Source organism: Nannospalax galili, unplaced genomic scaffold, assembly GCF_000622305.1.
Source record: "Nannospalax galili isolate Female #2095 unplaced genomic scaffold, S.galili_v1.0 scaffold199, whole genome shotgun sequence".
In the NCBI taxonomy this organism is placed as follows: Eukaryota; Metazoa; Chordata; class Mammalia; order Rodentia; family Spalacidae; genus Nannospalax; species Nannospalax galili.
In genome coordinates, this window is record NW_008343559.1 from 1,977,128 (window position 1) to 1,999,460 (window position 22,333).

General features: G+C 41.7%; 1 protein-coding gene across 1 annotated transcript in view; it reads right to left on the reverse strand.

Annotated features, from left to right (window-relative positions):
- The window catches only part of Dcp1b (decapping mRNA 1B), a 48,932-nt gene extending 27,680 nt beyond the window's left edge, over positions 1–21,252 (reverse strand). The window contains exons 1-3 of the mRNA XM_008839756.3: positions 21,064–21,252; positions 15,865–15,905; positions 11,417–11,544 (exon numbers count right to left, since the gene is read on the reverse strand). Of these exons, the coding sequence (XP_008837978.1) occupies positions 11,417–11,544; positions 15,865–15,905; positions 21,064–21,213 (319 nt within the window). The 5' untranslated portion in view covers positions 21,214–21,252. The remainder of the gene's footprint in view (positions 1–11,416; positions 11,545–15,864; positions 15,906–21,063) is intronic.
- Positions 21,253–22,333: the final 1,081 nt, after the last annotated feature.

A 22,333-nucleotide genomic window follows, 5' to 3' on the forward strand; every position in this document is an offset into this window, starting at 1 on the left:
GAGAGAGGTATTGTGAAAATATCATTGCTGAAAGAAGCAACATCAAAAGCAATAAATTATCTCCAGTTTATGTTGCAAACAACAGGTGGGGTTAGACTGATAACATCTGTTTGTGGTTTTGTATACTGTTCTGGGTTAGTAGGGGTCAGAAAAGGAAAATTCTTCCCTGATGAGACAAGTTTCTCATTTTTTCCCCCATATCATGCTGAATATACTATTTCAATAAAAAAAGGGCAGTATGCACCAGGTTAGAAGAACAGTTCTGAGAGAAATCAGAAGGAACAAATTTGGAGAACAGGCTGGGCTCACTCTTGGCTTAAACAACTCCAAGAGTCAAGCTGCCTTGTTCAGAGAGTCAGGCTGTCTTTGTTCAGGCACTGCTGTACTGTGGCATCTCTGAAACAGGCCATCCCAGCAATTCCTTTCACTCAGGAAAATGATTATGTTGTACTACCCCAAGAAGCCTTTCTTCTCTGACTATGTGAAAGAAAGCAGATGTCTCAAGCCAGAATGTATGGTCATAGCCTTAATATATGATCTGGAAACGATCTCACATGACTTACAACTTACAGTTAATGTCAAGTTACATAAAAGGTGTTTGGCATTGTGTTGGTTAAAAGTACTGTGGAGTGTTTTAGAACACAGAGAATGGTATTTCCAGGTGGAGGGAGCTAAGCTGCAAGCCAAGGAGGGCTGCTATAGCAGTAATCAACCTTGAAGAACTCTCAGAGTCAGTTCAGCCAGGGCTAACGAATGTCAGGATAGAAATGGTAAGGGGCCAACCTGTGGATCAGTTGGAGAGCACTTGCTCTAGGGCTTCAATCCCCAGCACCATCAAAAAATGACAACAAAATACCAAATATACTTAAGTATTCATTATTTAAACGCTTTTCTTTTAAATTAAAAAAATATTTATTTTATGTATATGACTTTCCTGGACTTGTGTGTGCTTGTGTCATGCAATGCCTGCAGAGGCCAGAAGAGGGCACTGGATCCTCTGAAACTAGAGTTATGGATGGTTACTAGATGCCATGTGGGTGCAGAGAACTGAATCCAGATCCTCTGCAAGTGCTCTTAACCACTGAGCCTTCTCTCCAGCTCCTACGCTCTTTTTGTTTTATTTTGTTTATTTTGACAGGGTCTCCCTAGTCCCAGCCTGCCTGGAAGTCACTATGTGGGCCAGGCTGGCCTTGATCTCTTTAATCCCGAGGGTTGGGATTAAAGGTCCATGCCACCATGCCCTGTATTATACTTTTCTTTTATAAGGTTCAATTATTTCTGCTTTTAAAAACTGAGAAATAATTAATATACAATAAAATGGATGGATCCTAAAATGTTCTGGTGAGTTTTGACAATATACTCTTATGTAACCACCACCAAATCAAGGCACAAACTTCTATCACCTTTTGTAGTTCCCCTACAACTCCTGATTCTATCACCAGCCAAGCAGAGAAAACCATTTTCTGGGTCCTGTCAGCGCGTCAGCTTTGCCTACTCTTAGACTTCAAAGGATGATTGGGCTGGCACTCCTTTGAGGATGGCTTCTTTTGCTCTGCACGTTTTCGAGATGTATCTGTGCTGGTGACTATATTAACAGTTAATTTCTTTTTATCTCTGAGAAATATTCTATCATATGGATATGCAAGATTTGCTTATCCACCTGTTGATGGCCACCTGGGTTATTCCTAAGGGGTTCTGCAAGAATGTGTAAAACTGCCATGAACATTTGTGTAAAGGTCTTTGGGTGGACATAGTTTTCATTTCTCTTAAGTAAATACTCAAGAGTAGAATGTGCTGGGCCATGTGGCAATTATATGCTACATATTTAAGAAACTGCTAAACAGTTCTCCAAAGTGGTTATGATGGTTAGTGTTGACTGTCAACTTGACAAGATCTAGAACCAGCGAGGAGACAAGCCTCTAGGCACGCCTGTGAAGGATTATCTTAATTAGGTCAAATGACCTAAAGGTGAGTCACAGCCTTCCTTGGGCTTGGGTCTCGAAATGCATGAAAGGGGAAAGCTAGCTGAGCATTAGCATTCATCATGGCTTCCTGAGCGCTGACATGTGATCAGCTGCCTCAAGCGCCTGCTACCATGACTTCCATACCTTGACGGACTGCACTCTTAAACTGTGAGTCAAAAGAAGCCCTTCTTTCCCTAGGCTGCTTTTGCCAGGGTATCTTATCACAACAATGGGAAAAGTATCTAAGACAGTGGTTATACCATATTACCTTCTAACCAGAGATGTCTGTTTCAGTTGCTCTACACCCTCATTAACACTTGGTAATATCAGTCTTTTCAACTGTAGGTACTCTAAGGCATATGAGGCATTCTCATTCTGGCTTTAATCAGCATATCCATACAATGGCCAATAAGTGTATAAAGAAATGCTTGTTCAACACGCTTAGTTACAGCACAATGAAAATTAAAACCAAAATGAGCTATCTTTTCAGAACTCCGAGAATAGCTAAATTAAAAGGACAAATAATATCAACTGCAACAAGGACACAGAGCAACTGGAACTCTTAGACACTGTCAGTGAGAATATAAAGTAGGCACCCAACTTTACAGACCCATCTGGCACCACCTACTAAAGCTAAACAATTGCTACACCCTGACCTTGTCAACACGACTCCTAGGTATAAATCCAAGACAAATAAGCACATATAGTCCCTGAAAACACCAATCAGTATGTTCATAGCAACTTCATTCACAACAGCTGGAACCTGGAAACAACTAGACACCCACCAATAGGTGAATGGATCAACAAACTGCAACATATGGAGGCCGTGGGATACAACACGGCAAGTTGAGTCTTCCTAGACTTATCAAATAGCACACGATGGATGTACAGCATTCTCACAACTTACAGTTCTTTCTAGGTGCTCTCAGGGAAGTATCATTACTCTCTGTACAATTAACCCTGAGGAGCAGAGTAGTTCCTGTGTAAGTTGCCAAAATTATTTGGTGTTTGGAGTTTCTATATAAGAACCACACAGTATTTAAAGTTGACTAATGGCTGTTGTCTAGTATCCTCCAAAAGACTCAAGAAATAGTGAAGATTTTGGTGAAGTTTTATTAGTTGTACTTGTTGCAAATATTTAACTACATACTTACTGGCAGAAATTGGGCAAGGCATGAAAGAGGTAGGCGGTATTTGTAGTCTGACAGAGAAAGCAGAGCAAATGTTACATATAGGACAGAATGCAATTACAGTCAGGAAGGGAGAAGTGTGTCTGACTTGCTCTCAAACTTCCAAACCCTAGCACGTAACTCCTATCAACAGGCAAGTGGCTAACAAATACTTTTGTTTTAGACAGGGTCTTCCTGTAGTTCCAGCTGGCCTGGAATGTGCTGTGTACAATCTAGGCTGGCCTAGATTGTATGCACCACCATGCTCAGCCTCTTTTTTTTAAAAAAAAATCAACTCCTGGATTCACATTGGTAGTACAGGCTGAGAATCCCTTATCAGAAAAGCTTGGGATCAGAGTGTTCCAGATTTCAGTTTTTCTGATGTTGGAACATTTGTATAGGCTTCACCTGTTATGCATCTCCAATTTGAAAAGAAAAAATCTGCACTTGATCTCAGCCAAAAGTTCAAGAGGCAATTGAAAATCCCAAATCTGAACCTTTTGCCTGCCATTTTAGCACTCAGATATGTTTTGGACTTTTGGATTCAGAGTGTTCAATTTTTATTTTTTTAGTATTATGATAAACTATTTTAAAAACTCACATGTTACCATCCTACTACAAGTCAGTGGCATTACAACCACCACCACCCATCTTCATAACATTTTCCTCATCCCCAAATAAAACCTCTATCTCAGGCCGGGAGTGGTGGCTCATGCCTTTAGTCCCAGCACTCAGGAGGCAGAGGCAGGTGGATCTCTGTGAGTTCAAAGCCAGCCTGGTCTACATAGTGAGTTCCAGGACAGCTGGGGCTACAGGGAGACCCTGCTTCAAAAAGACAAACAAAACAAAAACTTCTATCTCCTAAATGCTAATTCCCATTCTCCCTTCCTCAATATCTTCATTACCACTCTTCTACCTCTGTCTCTGAATTTGGCTAGGCTACAGAGTCTCCATAGAATGAATGGGGAAACATTTTTTCCTTTTACTTTCTAATGAGTTTGTGTACAATTGTGTTGGTTGGTTTTTTTTAATTTATTTTTTATGTGTATGAGTGTTATGCCTGCTTGTATGAAGTGCATCCATGTCATGCAATGCCCAAGGAGGACAGAAGAGGGTGTTAGATCCCCTGGAACTGGAGTTATGGATGGTTGTTAGCCACTATATGGGTGATGGGATTCAAACCCAGGTCTTCTGCAAGAACAGCTAGTGCTCTTAACTGCTGAGCCATCTCTCCAGCCCCTGTACTGGTTAGTTTTGACTGGCAACTTGCACAACCTAGAATCACTTGGGAAGAGTCTCAAAGGTTGATCTTTACCAGATTGGCCTGGGGGCATGTCTGTGGGGGATTGTCTTAAGAGATGTAGAAAGATCCAGCCCACCATGAGTATAGAACTGTGTAAGAGTGGAAACACCCAAGTGAGTGCAAGCAAGCAGCATGCCTCCTTATTCTCTCTCTCTCTGCTCCTGACTGTGGATGTGATGTGACCAGCAGTCTCAAGCTCCTGCCACTGTGGCTTCCCCATAGTCATGGACTGTAACCTGGAACTGTGAGCTAAAATAAACGCTCCCCTCCCTCTGCTTTTCTTAATCAGGGTATTTTATCACAGCAACAGAAATAAAAGCTAGGAAGAATCCTTAAATGTTTAGTAGAATTCAGGGAAACTCTCAACATGGAGTTTGCTATGCTAGGTTTTTAATACAAAATGGATTTCCTTAATAGAAACAGAACTATTCAGGTTGGCTATTTTTTCTTGAGTGAATTTTGATTTTTTTTTATTATTCACAAACATATATTTATCCCTTCCACTTGGTTGTCAAGTGTGTAGTTACAGAGCAGCTGGGTGTTCCCTTACTATGGTTTGAATGCCTGATCAGGACCATTCATTCCTGACACTGCTAACATGCTGACACTGCTCCTTTTTCTTTCATCAGTGTGGCCAAGGGTTGGTCAACTCAGGACTCTTCAAACAGCTTGGTTTCATTGATTTTCTCTATTCTTTTTCTGCTTCCTAGTTCATTGATCTCTGTATTTATTTCCTTCCTTCTACTTACTTTGGACTCAGGTGCTCATCTTCTATTTTCTCGTTTGTGCATGTGCATGTGTGTATGTATGGGGGAGGTACTCGTGTGCCAAGGCCAGAGGCTGACATTGGCGTCTCTTCCTCAGTCATTTTCTACCTTATTTTTCCCTTTAAAAATAATTTATTTTTATTTCATATGTATTCTACGTTTTGCATGTATGTGTAGATGTGTATCATGTGTATGAAGTGGCATCAGAGACCAGAAGAGGGTATTAGATGTCCTTGAATGTTACAGAACATTGTGAGCTGCCACGTGAGTGCTGGGAACTGAACCCAGGTCCTCCACAAAAGCAGCAAGTGTTCTTAACTGCTGAGCCATCTGTTCAGTCCCTCTACCTTATTTTTAAATATATTTTACTAATTTTTATTTTATGTGTATGAGTGTATTGCCTGCATGTATGTGAGTATACCTGTGTAATGCAATGTCTTGGAGGTCAGAAGTGGACATTGGATTCCTCTGGAACTTGAATTCAGGACGGCTCGTAGCCATGTGGGTGCGGGGAATCGAACCCGGGTCTTCTGCAAGAGCAGTCAGTGCTCTTAACCGCTGTGCCATCTCTCCAGCCCCCGCTCTATCTTATTTTTAGAGAAAAAAAACCTAGGGGCTCACCATTACAGCTAGACCAGGGGCTAGTGAGCTCCTAGGATTACTGGCACCACCAGGCCTAGCTCTTCTGTGGATGCTAGGGATCTGAACTAGGCTCTCATGCTTAGACCAAGCATTTCACTCACTCTTCTATGTACTTCATGTGGAAGCCTAAATGTGTGTTTTAAGACTTTCCTGGTAAGTTTTTGATTCTATAAATTTCCCTCTAAGTTCATCTTTAGTTGCATCTGGCAGATTGTATTTTCATTTTTATCCAGTTAAAATAGTCTCTAATTTTTCCTTTCTTGGTTTATTCTAAACTCCAGGCTCACTCTACAATGAAATCAGTTTAATTCTAATCCTTTAACCATAGATAATGATTTACATGTCCTGGCTCTAAAAGCTGTCACTACTATTTATAACTTATTTAAAGTATTGTAATTGCAGAATAAAATTTCTAAAATGTACTTCCAAATATTAAAATCTTATTTGGTTGTGAAACAGAAAAGACAATATATGGTTATTATAGGAGACTAACAGAAATAGTCAAAATCAGTTTTTTGTTTAGTTTTTGGTAGTCTCTTTGCTAATAATGAGATACACAGATTCTTAATATTAAAAGAAACTTCTTTTTAAGATTTGGAGTGTACACTAAGAAAACTTACTTATTAAAAGGTACACTTTGCTCAAATACATTAACCATTGTTAACACTTTCATCGCTTGGGCCTGGGGTCCCAACACTGGTCTTTTGCCATTCAAATTACCTTTAACCATAATATCCTCATTTATGAAACAGGAATCAGTTTTTCCAGACATGTTTGTTGAATGAATAAAATTTCGCCCCAAATTTAACAGCAATTTTATTTGCTTTTTAAAGCTTATTTAGAAAAGCAGGTCATGGCTATAACTCCAGCACTGTGGGAGGGGTGATGGTGGTGGTGTGGGGCAGGGCTGGAGACAGACAGATCCTGGGAGCTCACAAGCTATCCGGCCTAGCCAGAACAGTGAGCTGCCACTTCACTGATAGAATCCTGTCTTAAAACAAAAAGGAGAATAGAGTTTGACACCTGACATCTCTGGCCTCTCCACGCTGCACACACTTGCACATGCATGTGCATGAACCACACGCACACATGCACATGCACACACACACACACACACACACACACACACACACACACACACACACACACACTACATAAATAAAGTCCTACTTAGGTCAAATCTCATTTCAATAAACTATAATAAAGCTCAGACTATAAACCCTTTATAATAAAATATTTTGTATAATTTATAAAGAGTCAAGGTTACTTATCTAAACATGACTTTTTTTCCCTTTGCTAATTAAATGAAGAGAGATTTTTCACTTCTTTATTTTGCTTCTACAGATTCATCCAATTCAAGAGAGGGATAGTTAGAATTTTAGGTATCGGGTTTTTTTTTCCTCACTGAGTCTAAAAATTTCTTTGAGAAAAGTCACCATGACTCTGTACTAGCGCCTTTATTGCAGTACCCCCCGATATGGTTCATGACCATGTGGCCATGTGAAAGGCCAAGCGCTCCCAAGACTGGATTGTACAGACCTTGAGGAGACAGACTCCCCCAAAAAACAATCCTGCATGAAGTCAGGCTCCTTATTAGAGAATATGAAAGTCACAACTATTAACTAAAATATCTGAGCCCTAAGAAATACCTGAGAGGTTCCTAAGACCCTGATAGCATGTGTGATAAGCTTTCTGTGTACTTTTGACACCAAGGACTGAAAAAGCTTTTACAAATAAACTAAAAGCAAACGACTGGTTTCAAAGTCAATGGGCATCAGACAGTAAGGAGAACAAAAGGAAGCAAAATGAACTAAGGAGAGTAGCAGACATCACCCCGATTCTCCGTTCAACTGATTTCCTTTGTGTATGTGGAAATTCAGAAGCAACAACACACATGCATCCCAAAGACTGCCTTCAACTCCATTCATGTTCAGCCTCAGAGAGAGCAGTCCAGGGGTGTTCGGCACCCAGGGTGAGTCCACTGCCTTACAGATGGTCTGTCAGCTCCTGGAGCCTAGGTTTCCTCACTCTGCAAATGGCAATGAGAAGGCACAGTCTGCATAGCTGGGACTACGGAATCAGAAAGAGAAACAAACTCTACAAAAGGAACAAATGAAAACAACAGTGCTAGTCAGCAGAAATATAAAAACCGCAGATGCGAGTCTCATGTGATTTTAAAAGAAAATAACAAGAAACAGGTGAAAGTAAATTTAAGAATACATTTTATTTAGCCCAATTATCAAAATATCATTTCAACATGTTAATCAATATAAAAATTACAAGATTAAAAAATTTCTTTTGTGCTGTCGTCGAAAAGTGAGTATGTATTTTATATACACAGCACTGTTCCTTAAGACAAGCCACGTTTCAAGAGGTCAACAGGTAGAAGTGGCCACTGGAGACCTTACTGAATAGCATTCCTGTGTGTTACTTCCACACAATATTTTCTACCAAACAGTCTTTGTGAGATTTGGAAAAGGTATTTTAATATTTTATTTATTTATTTTTTAATTTAATGTGTATGAGTGTATTGCCTCCATGTATGTGAGTGCACCCGTGTTGTGCAATGCCATGGAGGTCAGAAGAGGGCTTCGGATTCCCCTGGAACTGGAGTTAAGGACGGTTCAAAGCCGCCATGTAGGTGCTGGGAATCGAACCCGGGTCCTCTGTAAGAGCAGCCACTGCTCTTAACTGCTGAGCCATCTCTCCAGCCCCAGAAAAGGTATTTTTAAAATCAATGCATTAAAGAAAATTTTATAGTTTTGGTACAGCATGTGACAGGATCATTGCAGAAGAGGGGCAGAAAGATGGTAAGAGTCAGAGGTGGTGGATGACCACAAGGAAAGTCTTTCAGACAGCTGGGAAATTACTCATACGAACTCACAGCAATGGTGACAGCATGCACAAGACCCATGTAAGCTCAAGCCAGACAAAATCCCAACAAAGAAATGGGGAAGTGGGTGAGAAACTTCAGGCCTAGCTGAGGAACTATTGGCAATTAACAGCTGCTGGGAGAGGGAAAGTCAGTTTTCTTTAAGGTGTGATGCTACATAGGTTAGCCAGGCTTCGGAGGATGGACCCACACTCTGCACAGAAGGGCATTTAGGGACACAAATTTGACCCAACAGGCCTTAATATAGAAATGAAATTTGGCAGGGGGGGCATGAAGAGGGGTGCAGATAGGGTAGGGGTCTAAACACGAATTACATATATTCTAGGAAATTTGCAAAAATTCACTAAAAATATTTGAAGACTTAAAATATGACTAGATCAAGTATTTATTCAAAATAAAGCAACTAAGAATGATTATGAAAGTCACTGGAATTCATTTATTCCACATATATTTTTGTGGTTACATAAAGGATTTAAATTTTTTCTGTTTTTTAAATTGAATTTTTGCTATTTTCATAACTGAATGTAATATTGTGTGTGAGCCAGAGGTTTATATTTGTGTGCTGTTCTTTCTAAGGTGCTGTCCATTCTGTTGTTTGAGACAGCTTCTCACCATCTTCGCACTCACCCAATAAACTCAGCTGGCTGGTCAGGGAGCCCCAGGGACCCCTGTCTCCGCTTCCCATGTACAAGCACGCACCATCACTACCATGTCCAGCTATTTCATGTGGGTTCTGGGAATGAACTCAAGCAGTCATGTCAGTGCAACTGAGCTATCTCCTCAGCTCAAATGCAATAGTCTTTAAAAAAAAAAAAAAGTCTGACTTAACTAAATACACAGCAAAAACCAGACTTCGTTTTATACTGAAAATCTTTCTTTTCATAAGACTTACCACTGGTAGGTCATGTCACAGTTTTAGTAGTTCTTATGTTTTTTTCTCATAGAAATTTAAGGAATGTTCTACTTATCACAGCTTAATTATGTGCAAGTATAAGTAAATATCAGTATTAAATATTTAACACATTAAATGATGCCACATTTTGTTTGAAACCATTCATTGTAATTATCAAATATTACTTGTATTACATTATTAAAATTCATTGAATAGTATACAATAAGCAAATTCTGTGTGTGTTGTATGTGTGAGCTCATGTGTGCAATTGCACTCACCCATGTAGAATGTGTAGAGGTCAGAGGTTGATGTCAGGATGTCTTCCTCAATCGCTTTCCCATCTTATTTTTTGGGACAGGGACTCTCACTGCCCCTGGCAATGGGGTTACAGACACATGCCACCACCCCTGACTTTTACAAGGGTGCTGGGGATCCAAACTCAGGTCCTCATGCTTGAAGAACAAGCACTTTAACCACCAAGCCATCTCCCAGCCCCTTTTGTTTGTGTTGTATGCAAGTGTGAGTATGCTTGTGTGTATGTGGGAGTGAAGGCCAGAGGTCAACTTCAGGCATCTTCCTCTATCTGTCTACACCTTGTTTATTTTTTTACATTAATTTGAGGGATGTTTTTTACACTAATTTGGGGGGGGTGTATGCATGAACCACAGCACATGCAATGTGAAAGATGCGAAGGTCAGAGGACAATTTGTGGTGGTTGGTTCTCTCCTTTCACCTTTATGTGGGCTCCAGGGATCAAACTCAGGTCATCAGGCTTGGAGGCAAGGGCCTTGATCTGCAGAACCATCTTGATGGCCCCCTTCACCTTATTTTGTGTGAGTTTCTCACTAAACCCGGTGTTTGCAGTTTCAGCTAGGCTGGCCAGCAAGCCCTGCACACCCACCTGCCCTCGCCCTCCAGCACTGGAGTTACAAGCCAGTGTGTATCGGGCTTTTTGTTTTTCTTTAAATTTGAGTGCTGGAGAGTCGAACTAAGGTCCTCATGCTGGAAGCACTTTATCCCTTTACCTACTGTGCTACCTCACTAGCCCCAAAGTCTTATCTTAAACCCAAGAGTAGAAAGCATCACTAGACTGCAATGTCTTTTTGAAAATCACCCAAAGCCTAAGAGCATGCAGATACTTACTTATCAGGCAGCACGCTCCTGTGTTCTACGGTGAAGGGGCCCCTGAAGCTGACAGCTTCAGTAGTGTTTCTCTGGTCCAAAACAAGTGTCAGATAAGACACAAGAATCAATGAAGGCATAATACTATATAGGCAACGGCTAAGCCCAACAGTTACCTACTGCAATTTCAACATTATTATAAAGGGGTAAGAAACCTAAAGAGGCCAGGACTCTTCGGATTTTGATTTTTCAATTACTACATATTCAAAAGATAGTTCTTAAAGAACATAGGCCTCTCTCTCTACCACTTTCTCAATGTGCTTGGTCAGAGGTGATACATTAGGAAAAACGACCACTAACCAAAGTGTTATTTCTGTGTTTAGTGGCGCCAAATCTTATGTGTTCCTCTCCAGTCTCTGACTGAGCACTTGCCTCTCCCGCCCTGCTCAGGCTTAAAGTGGATGACTGGCTCATGCTACAAGAGGAGAGCTGCTTAAGACAGGTGTTAAGGAAGCTCTCATTGAACTTTTCTAGGAGCCGTTTCCAAGCTAACAAATGCCAACCCCTAGTCACTGATACTAAACAGAGACGCAAGGAGGATTCCGCACCTTCAGACACTTGGCCAAACTTCAGAAATGTAACTACCACTGTTTAAGAGACTCACATCTGGCATTTCTGTAGAGAAGGAAAGGGTCCTGGAGCTGGAAGTCCAGGTCTTTAGTAATAGGTTCTGTTCTGTTTTCCATGCTGAGCCTATTCATAATGGTGAATCCATGCTTTGGAGAAGCAGACCTGAAAATCATGGAGTGGGGGAAAGACAAGTTGCTAAGTGTAGCATACTTGCAGTGCAGCTTCAATCAGATGTGTCTCTTAACTCTTTCCTGTGCATTCCACAGAAGCAGAACTCTACACATATAAAACAACATTTGTTTACTCCTGGAACCATTCCATACTAATTTGTATGCAATACCACAGAACTGTCCCAAAGACAGTCTTACTTCTTTAACTGTGCAGAGGTGTAATCTTGTGTATGTCTACATGTCTTATCTCCCTATCTAGGTTGTAAATTCTTTTAGGGCAGAGATGGTAATGACTTTAAAAAGTCTTCTGACAGATTTTCAGAGTTCAGAGGATGCACATCATAATTGCATGAAAAATTCATAGGAAGTGCAGATGTTTGTTTGAAATTGAAAGCTTCAAGAAAATGAAGCAACTCTGGTTAATGAACCTGTGAGATACGGTACATTTAAGTTTATACATTGGCCCAAAGCACAGATACTTTGCTTCTTTCAGTATAAAGCTAACAGCTTTTTAGACAAGCTACTATAAAATTTTTCTCAATAAAAATGTGGCCTTTAGTGACTTTTCTTTTTCATTTTGTACAATAAATCTTGTGCCTCCTCTGTCAGGCACAGACGACCCATACTATAACAGTATAAACTAACAATTATATGTGCATTTGTCTGCCCTGGGATGACAGCCACATCATAATTCAATCAAGAAACTTGTGGTGACAAATGAACACTACATACACATTAAAACAGAAGTAAGCAGAATTCATTTATTTAATTTAAAATGGGGTATTGAAGTTATTACTAAGAAAGCCATAAAAATGCTATAGGCAACAGGGGAAAAGTGTTTACCCCTTAGTTTTATTTCACTTTTAATCATATGATACTGATAAATCATATGATACTGATAAAAAGCAAAACACAGCTACTTTGCCACTTAACAGGATTTTATTTTAAAACCTCCAACTTTTAAGCTGACAGAAGGCATTCTTTGATGAGTTTATTCTACAAAGAGATACAGTGGTGATGGCATAGACTCCATACAGGAAATCGTTTCTATTTAAACTTAGGAGGAGGAGGTGAAAATGTACTCCTAAGACTAACAGAGGGCCCCTGAATACCAAGATCAGAAATCATCAGTATGTGTCTCTATGAACTGTATCACAGGTAGGAAGACAGGAGAGGCCGGAAGACAACATTCTTGGAGTAGGGTCAGGTATCTTCATGGATTTCAACAGCACAAGGTCTCATGGCATTAGTAGCATGGGGACTATATAGTAGTTTATACAACAGGCCCAGGAATAAAGATGTCAGCGGTACTATAAACACTCTGGAAGAGAAATAGGTAAGGAAGTGCCATGGGCAGCTTCCTTACTGGCAACTCAAACTGCTTTGAATTTTGCTATCATTCCACACCGAGGGAAAGACTGGTAGGGAGAGTGTATACACGTGAAGAGGATGTGGTGGCAGCAGACACCATCTTCTTGAGGAATTAGTTTGGGGGAAGAGATTAAGAAACAGGGAAGGATTGTTTTCTCAGCTTAATGTTTATCACTCCATTGGCGATACGGTGGATAGGAAGGTCAGGCTGTAGCTCTGTTGGTAGCATGCTTGCCTAGCATATACGAAGCCCTAGGTCCATCCCCAGTATTACATAAACTGACACATGGCTGTAATTCCAAAATTTGGGAAGATCAAAAGTTCAAAGTCATCTTCAGCTACATAGCTAGTCTAAGGCCAGCCTGGCCTATATGAAACCCTGTTTCAGAACCAAGAAAACAACAGCAGCAAAATTTAGAGATTCAAAGCTACATTTGATTTGAGTGTAAAAGTTAATTGCATAATTCAGCAGAAAAGTCCTTAAAATCATAATTAATAGGTACTAATACACTTTTCTTTCCTTCTCAAAATAATCCTGAGAAATGAGAAAATACTGTGTTCTTCAGTTTTTCTCTTCAGAGTCTCAAGAATGTACTGAACAAACTCACTTGGCCTCTGGAATGTTCTGGAACATAACACGGACTGACACACTAATACTTGGGTATTCAGACCATCTTTCAGAGACTGAACAATCTGCCCCGTTGTTACCAGCCTGACGGCCCAGCTCTCCTTCCTTCCTTTCAGCATTCCTCTTGGTCCTCCACAACAGACCTTCTTCCCCACAGTTGCCACCGCCGTGCCACCCTCCCCCTTGTTCCTCTATTGTCCCCCTACCTGGCCTTTAAAGACTATTTCAGTTCTGGTTTTGTCTATATCCCTACTGGTCCTAAAATCCAGTATCACCTCCTATCAGTGTCCTCCTGATACTCCTCTCAGACAATGCAAATGCTCCATTGCCAACTCTGACCCCCATCTCAAGGGACTGGATTCCTCAATTTCAATTTACCAAGACCACTGCAAAACTGTCACTTTGAAAACCTGCAGACCAAAGGCTGGGGGTATAGATCAGTGGTAGAGTGTATGTAAGCATGAGGCCCTGGCTTCCATCCCCAGCACTATAAAATAGAGGAACAGATCAAGCAGAAACCTAGCCCCAAACCAGATCCTTGACCTTCTTGTCCCTCTGTTCAAACACTGGTGTTCTCCTATCAGTGCCATTTCTCAACGTCCCCATACCCTCAGTCACGCAGTATTTTACCTCAGCTTCAGTCACTCTGGTCCCAACTCTCACCTATTTCATAGCAATCATCACCTTAACATCCTGCCTACCTCCAGTTTCTTTTCAAACCAGTGCCACCTACTAATATTTAATACACTAACTCTCCATGCATTTTCTCATATCTATTAAGTATTTTCCCATTCATAAGCCTTCAGTCACTCCCTACTGCTAGGAAAATAAACCCAAAATCATTGGTGTGCCATTCTACCACTCATGCTAATACAAACCCTCTACAGCAGGGAGTATTTCCCTACTGTCCCCTTTACATAGGAAGGCCATGTCTCTGCTTTTCCATTCCTCCTGTAGAGGCTTCCTGTCCTCGTCCTCTAAGCAAGTTAAATTCCACCTTATTCCTGAAGGCCAACTCAAGCCCCATCAATCCTACAAAGCCTTCCACAGCCATAACAGCATACTCACTGCTTAAACTCTATTAACCAGTAGTTGGGATGGTACATACTGTATTGTTTATCTTAAACTTGAACACAGGAGTAACCAAAATATAGTTGTATACTCATTTCCCCAGTGAAATTGTTATCCCAAGAAGGGTTTGGACTACACTTTTGTATATCATCTATGTACTCCCACTGAAGGTGACAGAATTTAAGTAAGATATTTTTCTAGAAATTCATATGAATAAAAATGTAGCTATTAAGCCTATATATATTTTATGTCTGCATGTACACACAATGTTGATAATATATGATAAAAAGAAATGACTAAAAGCATGAGCTTATTTTTTTAAATTTTATTTATTATTTTTATTTTATGTATATGCATGTATTGCTTGAATGTAGGTTAAGTACACCCATGTCGTGAAATGCCTGTGGAGGTCAGAAGAGGCTGTTGGATCCCCTGGGACTAGAGTTAGGGACAGTTGTTAGCTGCCATGTGGGTGCTGGGATTCGAACCTGGGTCTTTTGTAAGAACAACCAGTGTTCTTAACTGCTCAGCCATCTCTCCAGCCCCAGTATGAGCTTATTAAATCAATCCTAAAACATACCCTATAAACTAGACAATGGAGGACCAAGAGATAACTTCAATTTTGCAACATGCTTTTTAAAGCAGTTAAGGGCCAGGGAGGATAGTCTGTAAAACTCTTTCCAACTATTGATTAAATAACTTAACATTCCTAATACCATACTTAAAGCTTATTTATGTATTTTTTTGTGTGTATAGGTGTTTTGCCTGCATGTACATAAGTGAACCCATGCAACCAATGTCTGCATAGACTAAAAGAGGGGATTGGATCCCTGGAACTGGAGTCACAGACTGTTGTTAGCTGCCATGTGGGTGCTGGGAGCCAAACCCAGGTCCTCTGCAAGAGCAGCCAGAGCTCTTAACCACTGAGCATCTCTCCAGTCCAAGAGTACACTTTGAATTCCTTGGCAGTCCATGGTACTCAAGAACTATGCACAATTCATTTGAATCAAAATATAAATATGTAATAGTATACAAAACATTTAAGTTGAAATTATACCCTGAAATTTGTATTCATCAGAATACACCAAGTGACATTATGTGGTATCGATTCCTCCTGCCAACTGGTAATTTCAGATTCGGCTGCTGTACTTCTTTGAAATATAACCGCCTTAGAGAAGTGACAAAATTGAGCTAAAACATTATTTCAAAAATTGTTTCTTTCTAAAAATAGAACACTCTTACCTTGTGTAAACAAACAAGGTTCCTTCCACATCAGTCTTCTCCTAAAAAATAGAAGCAAACACACACCATCTGTATGTTCTCTTTATGCTAAGGTAGAGAATGTGAACTTCTTATGCAACATCATAGGAATTACACCCCATTTCAAGTAAGCAAAGCAGCGGTATGGAGCAGAGGGGCCACCAGGAAGGTGAAGGCTGGGGCTCTGCCGTGAGGTGATGGGGCAGCTGAGTGAAGAGCAGCACTGCCACCATTCCCCTTCCCAAACACGGCACGAGTGACACTCTGCTCACCAGCAAGAGCCGAGTGCCTCCCAGACTTCGTGAGAGAGATGGCAACTTTGTGCCCAGAAAGCTGCCAAGATAACCAGCATCTGCATGACATGACCCTTCACTTTATTTCTGCGTTCACTTCTCTTCCCACACCCTGCCACTAGAACAGGTGATCTGTCAATAACTGTATTTGGACTGCCGGGCAGACATGGAGGATTATGCTGCAGAATTTTCAAATGAATAAATCACCTTCTTGGAGCAGAATACTTGAGTCACGTTCTGGCCCAAGACTTGAAATATCATTACACAGAAATATAACCAAGTTAGGACTCTAGCACTGCCAGAGAAAATCTGGGGGAGGTGGTGAAGGAAAAGGGGGTTTGAGTTATTTGGCATTCTTTCTCCATTTCTCCAAGGCAGGAATCCAGGCTCTGCAGAATGCTCATGTTCCTCAACGAAATCAAGGCACATTAGGTTCTTCGTTTAACTACTAACCAGACTATCATAATTCAGAAATTAAAATGTGCTTTTGGTAATTTAATTTCAACATTATTCGATTTAAGCTCCCAATATTTTGTTAATATTCATTACCAAAATAACTTAAAACCAATTACTCTATACTTCTGATACAAGAGAGACACTTTTTAAGAAAAAAGATGTAACATTAGAACATTTTTTAAAGTCCAGAACTGAAGCATGATCTTATGTGATCAAGGAATTTCGGCCATTTTCTTGGTGACTTAGTTCAGCATGTCTCTAAATGTGGTCCAGATCTGGGCAGCAGCTTCACCTGGGAACCTGTCAGAAATGTACTCTTGGGCCACTGATGAAACCCACTTAGAGCTGAACTAACATTGACGTAGCCAACAAGTGTTTCAGTAGTCCACAATGCCTTAAAAAAAAAGCAAAAACCGAGCCAGGCGTGGTGGTGCACGCCTTTAATCCCAGCACTCAGGAGGCAGGGGCAGACAGATCTCTGTGAGTTCAAGGCTAGCCTAGTCTACATAGTGAGTTCCAGGACAGCTGGGGCTACAGGGAGACCCTGTCTCAAAAAGACCAAAAAAAAAAAAAAAACGCAAAAACCAGGATTTGGTACTATGAATTACATGGATAGGAAGCTGAAGCAAAGAGACAGGATGGCGGAGACCAGGGCTCCAAGGGACCCAAGTACACTGTGGCCCCATAGGGCCAAAGCAGTTTCAGGCCTTGAAGGAAACTGGAGTATTTGACTTTGGACTTGTTGACCTTGGAGATGCAAATCAGAGCATTCATTATCAGGACAATAAGCTGATTACTTCCACCTGTTTCTTTTTTCCTTGTAACAGAAATTCTCTTCAAAAATCAAAACTTTAATGCCTCATTTTAGTTTTGAATAATCCAAAATCAGAACTATAAAAAGGAGTGCTTCTCTGGGAACTATGTCTAATTCATAAAAACAGTTCTTACACCCGAGCTTTGTCTGGAGAGGCTCATGGGAAGGAATGATGGTTCAGTATTACAATATGGGCCTGGAGTGCCATTCTTGCCAGACCATGCTGGGATAATTCATTTACTGTTCTGTCTTATTGTCCCCACTGAAAGGTAACTGGCTTACACAACTCAGATCTATTAATTGGGGGGGGGGGGGGGAACAAAGGTATTTTACAAGCTCTTACTTGGAGAAAGGAAGTTCTGGAAATACTGTTGTTATGGCTGTGCCAGCTCAAACGGATTTTCCTGGTTTCTCTAGCTGTCTAAAGACAGCCAGAAATTTTTCCCTTTCTATACAAGGCCCAGAATTGGGGGTGTGGCAATAGCTAAAATAGTATTTTATTAGATCTTCCTCAGATCCTCCCAAGTATGGAAGACTTAAAAGTTACTAGTTCTGGGGCTGGAGAGATGGCTCAGCAGTTAAAAACACTGACTGTTCTTGCAGAAGACCTGGGTTCAAATCCCAGCACCCACATGGCAGCTAACAACTGTCTCTAACTCCAGTTCCAGGGAATCTGACAGTCTCTTCTGTTCTCCGTGGGCACTGAACAACATGGGTGCATTTATCTACATGCAGACAATACACGTATACACATAAAATAAAATAAAAAAAATTTTTAAAAGTTATTTGTTCTGGAGTATTTTAGCATAAACTTTGAAGTATAGTTTAATGACATAATACGCTGTTATAAAAATCTAAATGCTACAAAAAAGTGGTTCAGTATTCAAAACAACAGTAGAATAATGCTGTTTTGAAAATTATTGGAACTAGGCCAGGCGTGGTAGTACACGCCTTTTGTCCCAGCACTCGGGAGGCAGAGGTAGGCAGATCTTTGTGAGTTCAAGGCCAGCCTGATCTACTAAGCAAGTTCCAGTCCAGCTGGAGCTACAGGGAGACCCTGTCTCAAAAAGACCAAAAAGAAAAGAATTGGAACTACATATATTATTTGAAATATTTGACACGATTCAAAGCGATCTCAATTTTACTGATTATTCTAAGTTAAAATAATGAAAGCAGGTCTCAGTTTATTTTTCCAAAGCCGTCTCTCCAATGTGAATGTTGAAACTTCTGACACTATCAAAATATGTCTTGTCCTCGTGGTCCAGTTTTGATCTGGTAGACTGTACTTCTGAAAACTCTGAGCCACTTTTGATAAACAGAACGCTTAGAAACCATGAGCTGGAAATACAGGGCATGGTGGCCCTATGACAGTGTCTTAAGCTTTGCATTGTTGATGTTCTGGACTAGCTAAATCAATGCCTGCTCTTGGCAGGACATTTAGCAACATCCCTGCTTCTACTCTACAGAGGCCACCAACATCCTCATCCTCAATGTCTTCTGAGACTGCCAAATGTCACCTGGGGACAAAATCAAAGGCAGCTGAGAGGAAATGGTCTGACAGGAAAGAAACAATACCATCCTTAGGTTTTCATTGCCTCATAGGGTATTGGGGGTTGGGGCAGTCTTTCCTGACAAAAAGAAGTAAATTTAGTTCTCAAGTTCTTGTTCCAGTCATGGTACAATCCTTTGCAGTCCTTCCTGTGTGTGTATGTGTCCTGGGGATTGAACCCAAGGCTGGTCTCATGCAAAACGTGCTCTTTCACTGAGTTCTACCTCAAGCTCTTGAACTTTTTTTTTAAGGCACTCATCCTCTATTCATGCTTCATTCCTCATTTCTCCTCCTAAATACCTGAAGTTGTTGATTTCCAGTGTAACAAGGACTCCCCTGGTTCACACCCCACCTGCCTGCCTGTAAACAGTCTCCTCCACTCTTTAAGAATGCTTTATGCTTTTTATTAGGTTTACATTCAAAAGGCTTCCATCCAGAGTTGATTACTAACGCACAGGGAGACCAATAGTGACAATTTGATTGCCCCCAGGGACTGCTGTAGTTGAAGAGGTTTCTGTCCTTTGCCAGGCAACCACAGCCTAAAAGATTAGTACTTTGAAAGAATGACCTTTTACTGAATGAATTATGCCGTCTGAAGGAAACAAGTCCAGAAAGCAGGAAAACAAAACTCCTGTAGATAATACATTGTGGCAGTTTAGATAAAGCTTTTGTTGATGGCTTTCACTGGGCATCTAGCAAACAGCTGAAAGGATTTTAAAAGGTCTCTGCCGCATATAACTGTGAAGAGACTTTAGGAAACTTGCTATTCCAGGGAAAATGTACCGTACATTTCAAGAGCTTCTCGGAATCTTCTAGATTGAGCCTCCTGTTGAATAAACTTATAGTACTTTTCCGGTCAGCTCTCTACTACAGAATTGACCTCAGAGAATTACACTCTACCTTCCTTTAGAGCACTAAGTTACACTTAGGGTTATCTTTATATAAATATATATGAACATATATATGTTACCACAGAGGAAGTTGTCTTCTTTATTGGTCAATGTCTTTTACATACAAGATGCAAGTGGTAATTTCCTCTAGTAACCAGGGAAAACAGCCTCAGTTAATCAAGTTAGAGCAGTGATGATCAGAGCTCTCCACATTTTCCTTTGGGGTTTGGCTAGTAGGAGAGCAAAATAAACGGTTTGCCTCACTGAAGAACTATCCTCTCTTCTCCCTGCCCCTTTTTTGGAGGTGTTGTGGGTGGAACCCCGGGCCTGCCCCAAGTTACATCTCCAACCCTTCATCCTTTTTGTGTTCATGGTCTTTGGATGCGTTTTTTCCAGCCTGCCTAAGGAGCACATGAATTTGCTCAATATGAAAGTTTCCCTTGCATAAATGTTGATGTTTGTTTCTGACTTGGAGAACACATCAAAGAAATCATTTGAAATCCTCCCAGGCCCTTCATATTGCTTTGAACCGTATTTAAAAATAAGATCAATGGTTACGTAATCAACAAATGACTATTGTTTGGTACAAAAACCACCATGAAGAAAGGAGGAAATGACACCTCTATACTGAAGAGGTTGGTTACAAAATGGTATGAATCAATTCTTAAGCCAGGACTCAAATGCCTCCCGTTCTCACTGCATTCTAACTGCGAGGACAACCACATTTCATCCCCGTTACTGTCGCCTCGGGCTCGGTCTTGCGAAACGCACCGAAATGGCTGGGCTCCCCAATGGACTCCTACATCAAAGTCTGGGGTGTATAATCTTCCAGCCTCTCGTCACACCCAAAACCATTTCCTCTTTATTCCCCCAGCTCGCTCCTCGGATGCCTGCCCTGAATGTATGCCTCGGGGTGGCTGCTCCCCCTGCGAGCCCGACCTTCTCTGCGCCCCTCTACGCCCGGCTCGCTCTGCCCTGCCGCGGGGGCGCGGGGGTCGCGTCCCGCCGCAGCGCGTCGGTCTTCGGCCGGGCGGCCTGGCCGGGCCCACCCAGAGAGGGCCGCCGGCGCTGCTCTGCTCCCTCGGGGCATGTCGAGATGCGTCTTCCCCGCCTGCAGGCGGGTCGCGCCGGCCTCCCTGCACCAGCGCCCGCCCGCACGGCCGCCGCGTCCGCACGCACCCACTCGTTGGCCCGATGGCCGAAGGTGTACAGAGCCACCTGGCTGGCCACGTCCACGATGCGGTTGATGTAGGGGTCGTGGCGCCGCAGGGCTGCCAGGCTGATGTCGTGCCCCTTCCCAGGCAGGCCACCTGCCACCGCAGCCGCCATGTTCCCGCCCGCCCTCCTTCCTGGCCTCCAGGAGCCCCCTCAATCGACCGCCGAGCGAGCGAGCGCCCGCTGCCAGGTGGCCTTCCGGCGATGGCTGACCCGGGACAGGCATTGCCAATCGATGGCCGCGCCTTCTCGCCGGGGATCGTCGCCCTGGCAACGGCAAGCTGGGGCCGCTCGCTGAAGCTAGTTATTTATTTTTGCTCTAAGCATTTTTCTTCCTTCAGGAGCCTTGAGTTGTGTGCCTTTCCTTCTTGGATGTTGCCCACGCCGGGGGAATATCTCTTCTTTGGCGCTTAGATGACCACACTTAATCCCAAGCATTAATTAGTAGCTCCAGCAAGAACTCTGAGCATCCTTAAAGGGTGGTCCCCAATAGCCATGGAGGAATTCCTCGAGACCCTTCCTTCCTGAGACACTAGTCAATGCATTTCTTGCTGCTGTGCATTCTCTGGAAAACTTGAAAAGCAGCCAGAGCCAGGTGTCACGATAAAATCATCACTTTTATTAAAATTCAATCCTTGGGTATACTTTTTAAAATTCTGCGTGGAGGGCGGCGGGGGGGGGATAGAAAGTATGGATAAAGCACAGCTGTTAAAAGCTGTGCCATATTTGCCTCTAGGAAAATTTTCTATGCTTGACTTCAGCTGAATATATGATTTTCTTTATTTGGGGGGATTGGTTACTTTGGTTTTTTGAGACAGAGTCTAGCTATGGAGTCATAGTAAGCTTCAACCTGTCTTAACCTTAGCCTCTTCACTGCTGGAATTACCAGTGTGTGCCACCACACCTTTGTTTTTATTTTTGACAGCACATTAGTTTTATTTGAAAGAAAGATGGAAAAACTGTGGTTATTTAGATAGGTATTACAAAGGCTTTTAAAAAAATTGCCTGTCATGTCCAAAAAAAAAGGATAATTAATGTTATCACTGATAATTTTTGGGATGTCAAATGGGCATTAGTTTAGAAAACGTTTTTCTGTGCCATGAGCTTGACAGTGTCTAAGTAGACTTTTCTGGTGAAATCAATGGTGATATTAGTACACTTTAAAAATATGGTCTAATTGAAGCTGTTGACATTTGAAAGACCCCCCCCATCTTAGTTCAGTGGCTTAGTATTT